The 13,179-nt window shown below is 36.8% G+C and overlaps 1 protein-coding gene across 7 annotated transcripts in view; it reads right to left on the bottom strand.

The window, feature by feature from the left end:
* The window catches only part of Polr2H (DNA-directed RNA polymerases I, II, and III subunit Rpb8), a 603,575-nt gene that overhangs the window by 225,346 nt on the left and 365,050 nt on the right, over nt 1–13,179 (bottom strand). For all 7 annotated transcript variants that reach the window (XM_069832956.1, XM_069832959.1, XM_069832960.1 and 4 more), the window contains one exon: nt 2,679–2,762. In XM_069832956.1, the coding sequence (XP_069689057.1) occupies nt 2,679–2,762 (84 nt within the window). The remainder of the gene's footprint in view (nt 1–2,678; nt 2,763–13,179) is intronic.

Below are 13,179 nucleotides of genomic sequence, written 5' to 3'. Positions count from 1 at the left end.
TGAAAAATATTGGAGTGCAAGAGGTCAAATGACTTTATTGTCAAACGCCTGGCATTAGAAAACAACAACAACAACAAATTTTTATACCATTTTTTTTGGGGGGGGGGCATAAGCGCATGCATATTGGCAAAGTTTTTAGGTCATAGAAATTCGTGTCCTAATCATCATCATCGTCCGTGTTAAGTAAACTGTCTAAAAAAAAGTCGACTTTCTGTTGGGTTTTGTGAAACCACACGAGCATTAAAAGCGAAGTCGTGTTTTATGGCTAATTTCGAACTTGAACTTGCAGCTCTAAAACAAAAGAATTCCTCTGCGCTCTGACACAATTGACATTCCAGAGCTTCACGTGACCGTGATAAGGGAACCTGCGCGGCTGTTGCTACGCCGGCTGGACTCTTATCGCGCGGGTGGAAGGCGTTCAGTGGCACCCGCATTCAGCACTGCTCGTAATAAAGTGTATCGGCAATAAAGATTCTGATAACATACGGTTCTGTTGTAATGCTATCATTAAAGCCCGCGTACAGTATGTACGTAAGCCGATATAAGTACATTATCTCATATATATATATATATATATATATATATATAAAATGAATGTTTTTATTAAACGAAATGACACTTTAAACTGAAAAGATTATTCAGCGTCGAAATTCTTCGTGGGTGATAAATGGCCGACACATTTTGAGTAGGACAGGGCTCTATTACGCAGTGCTGTACACAGATTGAAAGTTTCGGGGCACGGCTATGCCGGGCCTCTCCCGTTAAAATAGCTCCCCAAATTTCCATTATCCTGAAACATTCTCCATCTGAAAATTGTTTTCAAAATTAAAATATTAATACCGTTGGTAAAATTAAATGTATGTGTTTATTCACTCTGCAATGGGCATACACCCGGTGGCAGTGGTAACTAATTACACTCAATAAAGACAATAATAAACACAATTAACAAAAAAATACAATTAATAGTAATACTAATAATTAATACTAATAATAATAATAATAATAATAATAATAATAATAATAATAATAGTAATAATAATAATAATAACAACAGGGAACATCCTAAATTAAATTAAGCACGATCGGTTAAAATAACATTTAAAATAAATCTAATTTGTACCTTAAACCTATGTTCGAACTAAAACCCACGAGTATGATATGTTCATATCTGCACAAGTACCTTTCAACACTACACTCATTTCGCTGTCAACTCGCTCACTGCACTGGAACTACGACACATTTCACTGATTCTATCCTAATTTCACTAACACTTCAAAAACATTTCACTGTTCAAATACTTTGCACTGCTACCATAAACTATAAAGCTTCACTGACAGGAACATGTTTCACTTACTCAACACACTTCACTGGCACAACATAATTCTTCACTGATAGAACACTTCAATAACAAAATATCAATTACATCCTTTAAATACTGTGTATAATTATCGTCTATTAGTAAAGTCCTTAAGCCTATTTTTAAATACATTTTTGGTTGTTGGTAAAGCCTTTAGTAAGTCTGCAAGTAAAGCATTCCAGTCCCTGATAGTACGATTGAGAAAAGAAAACTTTCCAGTGTCCGTCCTCTGTCTTCTTTCCCTCAATTTATATGAGTGGTCGTTCCTTGAAGAGTAATTTGGCAGCTGCAACCTATTTTTTATTTCTCTCCAGGCAGGCTCACCTCTGTATGTTTTGAACAGTGCGCATAATCGAATTCGCGTTCTCCTGTCCGTGAGTGTGTCCCATTTTAATGGTGAATTTTTCCGACAATACTTGACTCATTACAAATCTCATATGTTGCTTTATTACAAAGTGGATTTTTGAATAAATAATCCCATTTTTAATTCTTAGATATGTATTAATTTAAAATTAAATGAACTCGTATACAACAATTAAGCCTTTACGTCTTTTTTTTAAGCAAAAGAGTCATAGTCAGTTTCAAGAGTTAATCATTTTTATACAAATACAGTAATTCGAAAAGAAGCTCTATCTGTCCTATGGTGGATCTACGCACATTTTTGATCCGAGTCAAAACACAGGGATCTCTCAATAGCGCGAGTAAAAGCCAATAGAAAGAAGCATCTTACGGAGGAATACTCGTACATTAGCTATTACGTACTTTTGTTAACCTCCACGTTTCTCTGGATGGGACGCTGAATATAACGTTATGTGTCCGTTGCTTATACGGCCGCTCTATTTGGGCTGCTTAATGCCTCAACGTTGTCAATTTTCTCTCTTCACTTAACTTCATTCGCGATTTTTTCTAATTTAGCTTATGCATTGCTCATTGTTGCTAAATTGAGATTATAGCCTGCTTCGTTATGAATAGTTTGGCACCACTGCAAACGTTCTAACACTTCGCACTCTCCAATTACATTGCCTCGGCTGCCGCGCGACCCTCCAATTCGTGCAACTTTCCTCTCCCGCATCACTAGATTACGTCACCCGCTCCCCAATACTGGACCGAACTTATAGACGTAGGTATTCATGTCAAAAATTAGGGAAACGTCGGAAGAAATAGCCATTATACTCACTAAAAATGTCACATTATCTACTGAGAAATGAAATCAACGAGTCATGCGTGTATAGGACCAGTTTCCCTCCTTTAAAACTGCAAGAGAAAGAAATATTAAAATATGATGGAGAAGGTTACGTAATATTACTGCAGAAGTACGTACCCAGCTCCATGGGATACAGCCACGTGTTCACGTCCAGGATGAGGTCCATCTTGAAGGATTCGCTCTCGCAGTGCAGTCTGCTCACTGTAAGAAACAAACAAAATATTAATATTAGAGATACATATGTTTGCTAGATTACGGAAGGTTCTAGAATGTTTCGGATTGTTAATGCAGGTTCCACAACGTTCTGGACAGTTCTAGATTGTTCCAAAAGATGGTGTGTGTGTGTGTGTGTGTGTGTGTGTGTGTGTGTGTGTGTACACGCTGAACGAAATAACTGAATATTAAGAAAACTTCGTCAAATAGTTTCGGGGAGAAATCCCGTAGTACACAAATGAGAGAGAGAGAGAGTAGAGGGAGGAAGGGTGAGAGGGGGGAAGATATATATATATATATATATATATATATATATATATAGAGAGAGAGAGAGAGAGAGAGAGAGAGAGAAACTCTGCATTTAGATTTGGATGAATAGCAAATGAGTTCATCACTAGAAATGAAATTCGCAAGCACAGATCTGCTATGAAAACGTAATTCGCAAAAGAACCACTCTTCTGTGGTACTGAAGGCTGTGTGATGTAGCTTGTCTCACTGTGAAAAGAGAGAGAAAGGAGATATGTCTTACTTCGTCTGTGCTGTTATGGCGATGGGGGGGAGTGGAGCGATGCCGTGCAAAGTGGCGAAAGGGACTAGTTGATACATTCTGTAGCGCTAAATAAAATAACAAAATATCTCTCTTCGTACGTTTTGGTTTTATTTTTAATATTATATATTTATTTAAACGGTTTTAATTATGAATTGTTTTTTAGAATAGTTTTTTTAACTGTGTAGTTCCGTCACTGAGCTTGTCTTTCAAGAAACTGAGTTCCGGCAGCCTGTACAATAGCAAGATTTTGAAAGGAATCTTGAAAATTTACAACTCTCCTATAATCACCACCCTCATTTGAAGGGACTTGGTTTTATTGCTACTGAGACAAGATAAACCTTACCAGGTATACATGTTAAGCTTTTATTAATCCTCGTGAAAAATGGTAGTGTTGTTAATAATGAGATAATTTTTGATTAAACAGACTATGAACAGAGTGTTTATGTTTACCAATTAACAATGTCGTTTGTTGTAATGAGGAAGGACTTTCAACAGTTTCAACATAAATTATATTAAACTTGAATTTGGTTTTCCTTTTTTGAGTGGGCACCCTCAATAAATTTTACAAGTCGGCGCCAATGATCATAATGATGGATTCTTATTTCGTCCACAGTTACAAAACGATAAAAAAAGTTAGAAGAATCCCTTTCAAAACTACAGCAAAGCGGTTTGAAAATTATTCTGAGTCGTTTCTGATTAGCGCGAATACATTTAGTAGATAATTTTCTGATACTCAAATCATGATATACGAAGTGAAGACACGTTTATAGAAGATCATCGAAGTCTCTAATACAGGCCTGCACTTGAACCCAATTCGTCGACCTTCTAAAATCATGGCATCAATAATTTCTGAAGTTTCCATATAAACAGGTTTTCCAACATGGTACTCATCTTTGATCTCCTCTCCGGTCTCCATCTCTTAAATTCCGCATCCCAATTTTTTTTTATGGTGGAGCACGAAGGACAATGATTTCGCAATGTATTCACCGCATCCGCAGGAATTTCCTTGCTGGACCACTCTTTCAAACATAGGCACTTTATCACTGACCGACATTAAATTTTATAAAGTTTAAAATTGTTATCTGATATTTTTGTTTAATTCACAGTGAAGAATCGGCTCGACTTTTTATCACAAAACATGGAGTAACTACTGTACATATCAAAGAACATTGTTTTCCATGGTGTCCGTTTTCGATTTTGTTTATATCAAAAGTCCAAGGCTAACTAGATTTTGTTTATATCAAAAGTCCAAGGCTAACTAGATTTTGTTTATATCAAAAGTCCAAGGCTAACTAATATCAATACTCCTTATTACAGCATGCATTCATACACATACCTGATGCTGAAAACATTTCTTGGTATCGGTATCTCTATCATTACGAACGGAACGCGCAGAAACTCACTGAAGAAATATAATTATTTTAAATTGCTATATGAGGGTTATAGCAACCGTACCTACGTAAAAATATAATATAACCTATTATAACGTATTAACTTGCTACCGGTATGCAATTCTGAGAAGTCCGTTTCTAGGGAAAGCAAGAAAGGAATCTATACTAATAATAAATCTGTAGCCGAAATTTTTCTGGTAATTTTCGATTTTCCAAAAATAATTGGTCCTAACATATATAATCAACCACCCTGAAACCGAAAATCGCTTTTTTGAAATTTTTGTTTGTATGTCTGTCTGTCTGTCTGTATGTCTGTATGTTTGTTACCTTTTCACGCGATAATGGCTGAACCGATTTATATGAAAATTGGGATATAAATTAAGTTCGTTGTAACTTAGATTTTAGGCTATATGGCATTCAAAATACTTTATTTAAAAGGGGAGTTATAAGGGGCCTGAATTAAATAAATCGAAATATCTCGCTTATTATTGATTTTTGTGAAAAATGTTACATAACAAAAGTTTCTTTAAAAATGATTTCCGATAAGTTTTATTCTTTACAAAATTTTGATAGGACTGATATTTAATGAGATAAATGAGTTTTAAAATTAAAATAACGCCATCTAAGATGGTGCAATGAATTAAGAACAAATGTCTTCGTCTATAAGGGGCCTTGAACAACAACAATCGAAACAGGGGCCTTGGACATCAAAAATCGAAAGCTATTAAACATAGCTTACAGAGAATGTTTCTGCATTTGTATGAAGTAATATCAGAAGCTAAATTAACTGATTTGTATAATTTATTATTATTATTTCACTATTGGAAAGTGTAGTTTCTCTAGATGGACATAATACTATAATGTTATTACAGTAACGTCTGAGTAAATCGAGGACAGGTAAGATTAAAATAGCTTCTTATGCACAGAAAATTTGATAGGCTATTTTGTACATTCGTTTTCTGCATTTCTTAAAATAATATTTATATACACTCATTTTAATCTCAGAGAATTAACGAACAACGAGAGTGTTAGTATGCAGTAATAGTACGTTAGCTTAGCAATCCATTCTTTTATAATTCAAATTTTAACTATGCTCAATTGAATCGTGTTAAAATACGTAAAATATATATGCAATAAATGCAATGCAAAAAAAATTGGGTAATGAGCGAAGCAGATTATCTTGCGCTGTTGTAAAAGTTGTTCCCTGGATCAAACGTCCTATTTTAATTATGTAATTACTTTATATTTATTTCTAAAAGGTGCAGCGGAGCGCACGGGTACGGCTAGTGAGTAAATAAAATATGTAGGCCTATTATACGCAAAACAGCCAAAGCGTCATTGTAAACACACACACATATAGACTACATTTCGCATTCGTTGCCATTTTAATTGTCCATTCTTCACACCTCTCCTTCTAATGTCGACTTTCCATGCTTCTCTTTGTAGTAAGAGCAGCGGTAGGCAAATGGAGTATTGTGATCACACGTGTAATCGTGACCTTCACAGGATCCCTGACATCATGAGGACACAATTCCCCACCTTACTGTATTACTACTATACTTTGTCGGCTGATCAACATGTCATGGTCATCGCGAAAAGTGGATTTCATGCTGAGCAGAAAATGGCTTTCTCGTTGTACAATTGGAGACAGTATAAAGCGCTGAAACTGCGGATTATTTCGCAGACTTCAATATTTCCCGTTGTAGAGCATTTGAATCTCTGTCACATCAGGACGATACAACAAACGATGGTGAATTCTGATGAAAGAAGGAAACAAAGTAATTTCCTATTCCTAGAACTTCTGTTACGAACACCAACTCTGTCCACAATAAATTCCAGTTGGATCGGCGTGAAATGTCGGCTAACGAAACGCCTACATAACACTGAAATTTACTTCAACTTTCAATTATTTCCCCAATATTCCGCCACTTTAAAATAGGCGTACAGTTAGCCAAAAGACTACAGACTGTCGACTTTCCACGCTGATAATCCGGATTCGATTCCCGGTGGGTCCAAGTGGAATTTCTGATGGGCAAAGACTGTGTTTGTTAGTAGGTTTTCGAGGAGCTACTCCCGTTTCTCCTACCGGCATTTCGCCACTTTACCTTCAATTATCTTACGGTGCAGGATAGTTCACCTTCCGTAGTGCATCAAGGACAATTGCCACGACGGCTGAAAGAACTACCGCTTCGGTGCGTCGCCCATAGATGGGTACGCTTGGGTAAATGACGGAAGTAAAGTTCCAGTCAATGAAAAAAAAAATCTATCACTGCGTAGAAAACCGTAACTTAAAACGCCTCTACAGTATATATGTCCAATGCCTACCCACTTCATTTTACGTGATTCGGGTTCCGCATATTGCTGACAGATGGCAGGACTGAGACCCATTTTCTAGTTGTACACTAGAATGCGTGGCTGACGTATGTAAGGACCTGCTTAGCACAGTCGGCAGGCATCGCATTCCATCACGGATGTACCAGACGCCTCTTCGGGCATAAGTGCATAGGAACGCTCCATGTCCCGTCCAATAAGAATGTCTATACCTCTTTAGTAGCAGTTTATAATGAGGCTTAATAGAGACATTTCTATCTTCTTAATACTTAGCTTAAGTTTACAGGTTCACTTACGCGAAGAATATTTTCAGCACTCGCAACTGTAATCCATTTTAAAATACGGCAGTAAAAGTCAGTTCCTATTTCAAGTCATTTATACATCTGATCAGTAGTATGAATTTTGATAAATTTGTAACCAAAAGTAGAAATAAGCGAGAGAGAGAGATGGGGGGAGAGAGAGCGTGAGACACACACACACACACACACATACACACATACACACATACACGAGGGTTGGGGCATGGCAACTATATATATATATTTTTTTTTTTTGAGAATTCGAGCATGGGTGGAAAATGTGAAATATTATAGATGAAGGGACAAGGAATGGACGAAATGTACGGATATTTTACAACACGCCAACATTTTGTTCCTCATGTTTATTACGGTGGTTGCCATAACATTAGAGGGTTCCTATGCCAGAATCATTACAGCACACATACCCGTTCTAAAGGCCCTATCCACTTTGCTTCTGTCCGGTATGAAAAGACATTATTCCCGGCAGCTTCTACCAACTTTCTGTGCCATTCTCTGGCATTCCTCCCACGGAGAACGTCTATTTTGATAAACGAACGTTGTTCAACACGTGTTACATCCATCCTGTACGGCGCTACACTGACAACTGATTTAACATTACTCTCTGTTCTATTACAGACAAGCACAGAGCCATCTTGTGTTGTGGACACACATGATTGCACGGCTTCCGTGCGACATGACATTTTGTGATACCAACCCTTTACCTTTGAAAAAAAAATAGTTGCCATGACTTACGTCCCAACCTCGTGTGTGTGTGTGTGTGTTTGTGGATAAGTTAATTTCTCTCAGAATAACACATTTTGAGACGATACTAACCCGCCTGTATTATTTGTTAGTTTTTTTATACAAAGTACCTCCACAGAGTAAAGAAGCAGCTGAAGTTACATCTTGCATTATAAACAGGAAGGAACCAGAAAAAAAGTGGGCAGACCTATGAAGCAATTACCAGACCGATAAATACAAAGATCATTCAATATTGGCGGAAACAATCTTTCAGCAAATAAAACAAACCACACTCAACACGAAGTACGATTATGAAATAAGTCTCACTTCTTTCCCTCGCCGTAACTCACCAAAAGCTTGCTGGCAGAGCCATACTTAAAAAAAAAAAAAAAAAAAAAAACATTGTCTACTAAATAAAGTCTAGGTTTTTCTGAACCGGTATATAGGTTTTGCGAGTTAACGAACCTCTTATACAGTCCGCATCACCGTTTTTGGCGTGTGAAATAAGTAATGGGAACGTTAAGTGCGAGTGTTTTATACTTGCCGCAGTCAGTCTGACAACTGTGTTCGGCAAATGGCTGACGTGACGTGTATAGGAAGTGGTACCATTCTCAGCTGCACTAGCAACATGCTCACAAACTGGGCACTATATATATTTAGGACACACGCCAAAAACGCTTGTGCCAGATGTACTTACATCACTAAACTTATTCCTCTGTCTCTTAAACAGCTCAATCCTATGCCTATTTCATGTTGAACCGCCGTGGTCTAGTGGTTAGCGAGCAAAACTCGTTCTCCGAAGCTGCGTTCGGTTGGGCTCGAATCCCAGGTGGCTCATTACCTAGCTTTTTTTTTTCTTCATTCCAAGATTTTCCTCAAATGCCAGGTAACTGCATAACGATTTCTCGAACACATAACCCAAATACCATTTCACTATCACAAATTCCACCCACGCTAAATAAACCGGTCATTAAACAACCGAATTTAAAAATCATACTTCTAGATATTTATAGCTCTACAATACTGTATTGAATTTATTTCCGACTTGAGTAACTTCATACATAATCCTAATTTTTGTTGTTTAGTAACTGTCCGAAGACAGATCTCAACCCCACAAGTGATACCAACAAGGCACCACTGATGAGGCAACTAAGCCAGGAGATAATAGGGTAGGGTGGCTAGTTTCTTTCTCCCTATAATCCTAATTATAAACCAAAAATGTTTACAGAAAAAGTTCTGCACCACTTAATTGGACACTATTTCTTAAGCAATAAAGAAAGAAGAAAAAAGTCCTCTGAGTACATTTTATGTAAAAGCTTCAATGATCTCATATTGTGTATGCAGAAAAAATTAGTACCTGGAAGACCGGACATCGATCGATCGAAAAAGGGGAGCTGGGTAAATAAAAAATGTTATATTTTGCTATGTTGTTATTTCCGAAGGTTGTAATACTAGGTCAAAATCATCGAGATTAAGACGAATCAGAGAATCTGCTATTAAACTATTCAGCTGAAGTATTGAGGCCCTCTATTTGTTGGGGTAACTCATTTTCTTTCTTCATAGACGAGGCAATTCAAAATCGCGGCGCAGAGGACGCGGGTGAGGGGTTAAAACAAAGATTCACTCATGTACGCCTATTACTTCCTCGTAAATCGCTTGTTTGTCATAATTAAAAATGTGGCCCCTAGATTTATTTGATTATTCGTTAATTATTATTTCCTAGAAATTTATCTGATAATTTAACCCCCTAAATGATTTTTCCCAAAGTCAAAACCCAATTACATCGCTTTCTCGCAGTCGTTTACGGCAGATTCACCCCATTTCATCAAAATCCTTAAGCCCATTCAGAGAGAAAATTTACAATTACAGAAGAATTGCTGGTTTAAATAGCATTTAATAACGTATGTGAATATTTTTCGGACGAACTAAATTGTAGATACCGAAATTGGATAAAATATGTACAGCAGTTCTTGAGGAAATATTTTATAAAGAAGGCGACATGTCAAAAATCACTTTTTGGTACCAGAGGTATAGTGTGCACATTAAAAAAAAAATTGGAAGTCAATATTTTGCAACACCACAATACTTTCTCTATACCTCGCATTATGAGTAAAAAAACTCTACTATCACAGAAAAGATCATCAGGGCGCTGTTTGATGTCATGACGAAGTGACTACAACGATCGTTACCGCCTAAAATTCCTGGGCTTGCAGTTGCTGCAGTTTGCTGGCTTTTGGCCCCCGCCAGATCAGGTTTCTGCTGGTAGTTAATCAAATGCAAGTGTTTTATTTTGCTGGGTGGGTCCATCGTTTCTGGTAGAACGAGTTCGCAAGCAGGGGTATTCAACCTCCGCAGAGCCAAGAACCCCGTGGCCTTGATCTCGCTGACCCTTACTTCCTCACTTTCAGTGCAAATTTTAATATCGTTTGCTAATTCCAACACCGGGAATAATTTGAACTGATACTGGAGAAGTACACTGCTATTTTTCTCATAATATGTAGTATTTGCAAAAGTGACCAAGAATTTCAAATGTGTAGGAACGCGCAGAAAAATCGGAGCAATTTCAATAATCGCAAATTATTTCTGCGCATCAATTCCGCATATCCATGTATGGATACATAAATATTAACATCATATTACTATTATCATAATCTAAATTCACGACAGAGGTACTTATCCTAAATTAAGTATGTTACGACTGCTCTGCCAACATCTCTGAGGGATGACATTGTGATAATTGTGTTAAAAAAATCCTGCCAAATCTTAATTAATCACATGGTGCCACATTAATAGCAATTGTGATTTTTCACGCCCTTTTCTTTTGTTTCCCTTCTTTAAAATTTAATATCTATGTTTACATAGGCCTATGTATAATAATTTTTCTTGAGGATATACTGAGTCCGTAAGGGCTACCCTCAATGGGCGGCAGTTTCATATTATTATTCATCTCTTTACTTTGCTAACATTATCTTTTTGGGAATACAATGCGCATTCATGCTATGGTATGCTCGCAGTTTTCTCTGTTCTGGTTTATTTTATACAGTAAAAGAAAAAACAATTTTTGTTGTCAAATTTCGTCGAACGGCATTGTATCAGCTCTATACACTGCTTCACCAGCAAGCAAAATAATTTGTGATGCCGAAGCTCTTCTTTTATTTCTTCTTGGAACATCCACACAAATTTTACCGATACAGCTAAAATATTGACATAATTTTCCGTACTCCATTTTTAATGACCTCATGATTCTTCCACACATTCCTCGTTATTGTCCAAATTTTTTACATCAATGTCGGTTCAAATATCATACACAGCAGCCCAAATAATTCAATTAGCTAACTTGTATTATTACGAGTATATCCGATTTTTATCGGACACTTTGGGTTAAGAATGCAATTACTCGTATTTCAGAGCACGTCTATGCAAAACGCACAATCTAGTATATACAGTCACGAAACTTGAGTTGTGAGGGTGCTAGGAACAATAGACTGTGCCGATACTATTTCGCATTGTCTGTAATGAGGCGATATTAGCGATCCTAGTCGTTAGCAACTATCTATGGATGCATATTTACTACGTATTGAGCTTCGTGACTGTATATACTAGACTGTGTTACTAGGTTATTTAGAACTGGTGACAGAGAGATGGTATTTGGCGAATGCCGAGGATTCGCCATGTGATTAGTTGACGTTCGCCTTAGAATTTGAAAAAACCTCGGGTAAAAACCAACCAGATAATCAGAAAAAGCGGGAATCGAACTCAGATCTGGACCGCCTTGCAAACCTAAGCTACGTGGACGATTTATGTAAAACACCAATGCAACTGATTTTTTAGTCAGCTACAATTACGTAATCACCAATATATAAAATAGTTTTCTTGACATAATACTCTCACGCACGGTCTTTCACTAAAATCGCTCCGGGCCACGGCTTTCCTCACGGCCGCCCTTTGCTTTAGTCTGAGTCATCTGCCAGTAAATTGTAACCCGTTTTCACGATGACCTGTCCTCACGGCCGCCCTTTCCTTTAGTCTGAATCATCTGCCAGTAAATTGTAACCCGTTTTCACGATGACCTGTAAGTACCTGTTATTTGCAGGAGATACTAAAAAAATCACCTGCCTGGAAGCACACTCCCATCTTCAATTAGGCTACTGAATGTTTCATAAAACCTTGGAAATTAATCTTAAAACCTTGGAAATTTGTTTACATGAAATGTTAAAAATCTATCCCATTTTTTTTCTCATACAATAACGATTATCTTACTAACTTAGAATTTTATCTTTCCACACAGATAAAAAAACACGGATTCAAATCGGAGATCTATAAAGACAGAAACTCAAATCAGGAAGTGATCACCGAAGACTGCGAGATGCGTCATCGAATATCTTAAATTCGTTTCTTCATGAATTAGACGTCAAGTGCTTGGAACCCCTATCATTCCTTTAAAAAAAATTAACAAAATGTATTTTACAAGATTATAAAAATGACTGAAACAAACATATATTATGAAGTCATTAAGAATTACTTTAAACATAAAGAAATCACTATCATTTTCTCTCTCAGTTTTCTTAACAAAATAATTCACACTATCTTTAAGTTACTGACTGTATGTTTCTGAGTTGACCATCTCTTCAAAAAAATGTAGCCTACGCTGAGAGGCCAAAAAAAACCCTCTCACTTTAACATCTATAGATATTTTATGTAAATAAACCATTCATTGCATTTGTATACAGTTTGGTGTGATGAAGTGTTTTTCTTAATATTCTACTTAAGGCTTAAGGATTTTACAGGCTTAAGGACTTTATTAATAAACGGTAGTATATTATACACACTATTTAAAGGCTGTAATTGCTATTTTGTTATTGAAGTGTTGTATCAGTGAAGTGTGTTGTGTAAGTGAAGTGTGTTTCTGTCAGTGAAGCTTTATAGTTTATAGTGGCAGAGCAACGTATTTGAACAGTGAAATGTTTTGAAGTGTTAGTGAAGTCAGGATAGAATCAGTGAAATGTGTCGTAGTTCCAGTGCAGTGAGTGAGTTGTAAGCGAAATGAATGTAGTGCTGAAAGGTACTTGTGCAGGTCCGAACATATCATACTC

Source organism: Periplaneta americana, chromosome 8 (assembly GCF_040183065.1).
Source record: "Periplaneta americana isolate PAMFEO1 chromosome 8, P.americana_PAMFEO1_priV1, whole genome shotgun sequence".
Lineage (NCBI taxonomy): Eukaryota > Metazoa > Arthropoda > Insecta > Blattodea > Blattidae > Periplaneta > Periplaneta americana.
The sequence above is the reverse complement of the archived record's forward strand: the minus strand, read 5'-3'. Positions and strand labels throughout refer to the sequence as shown.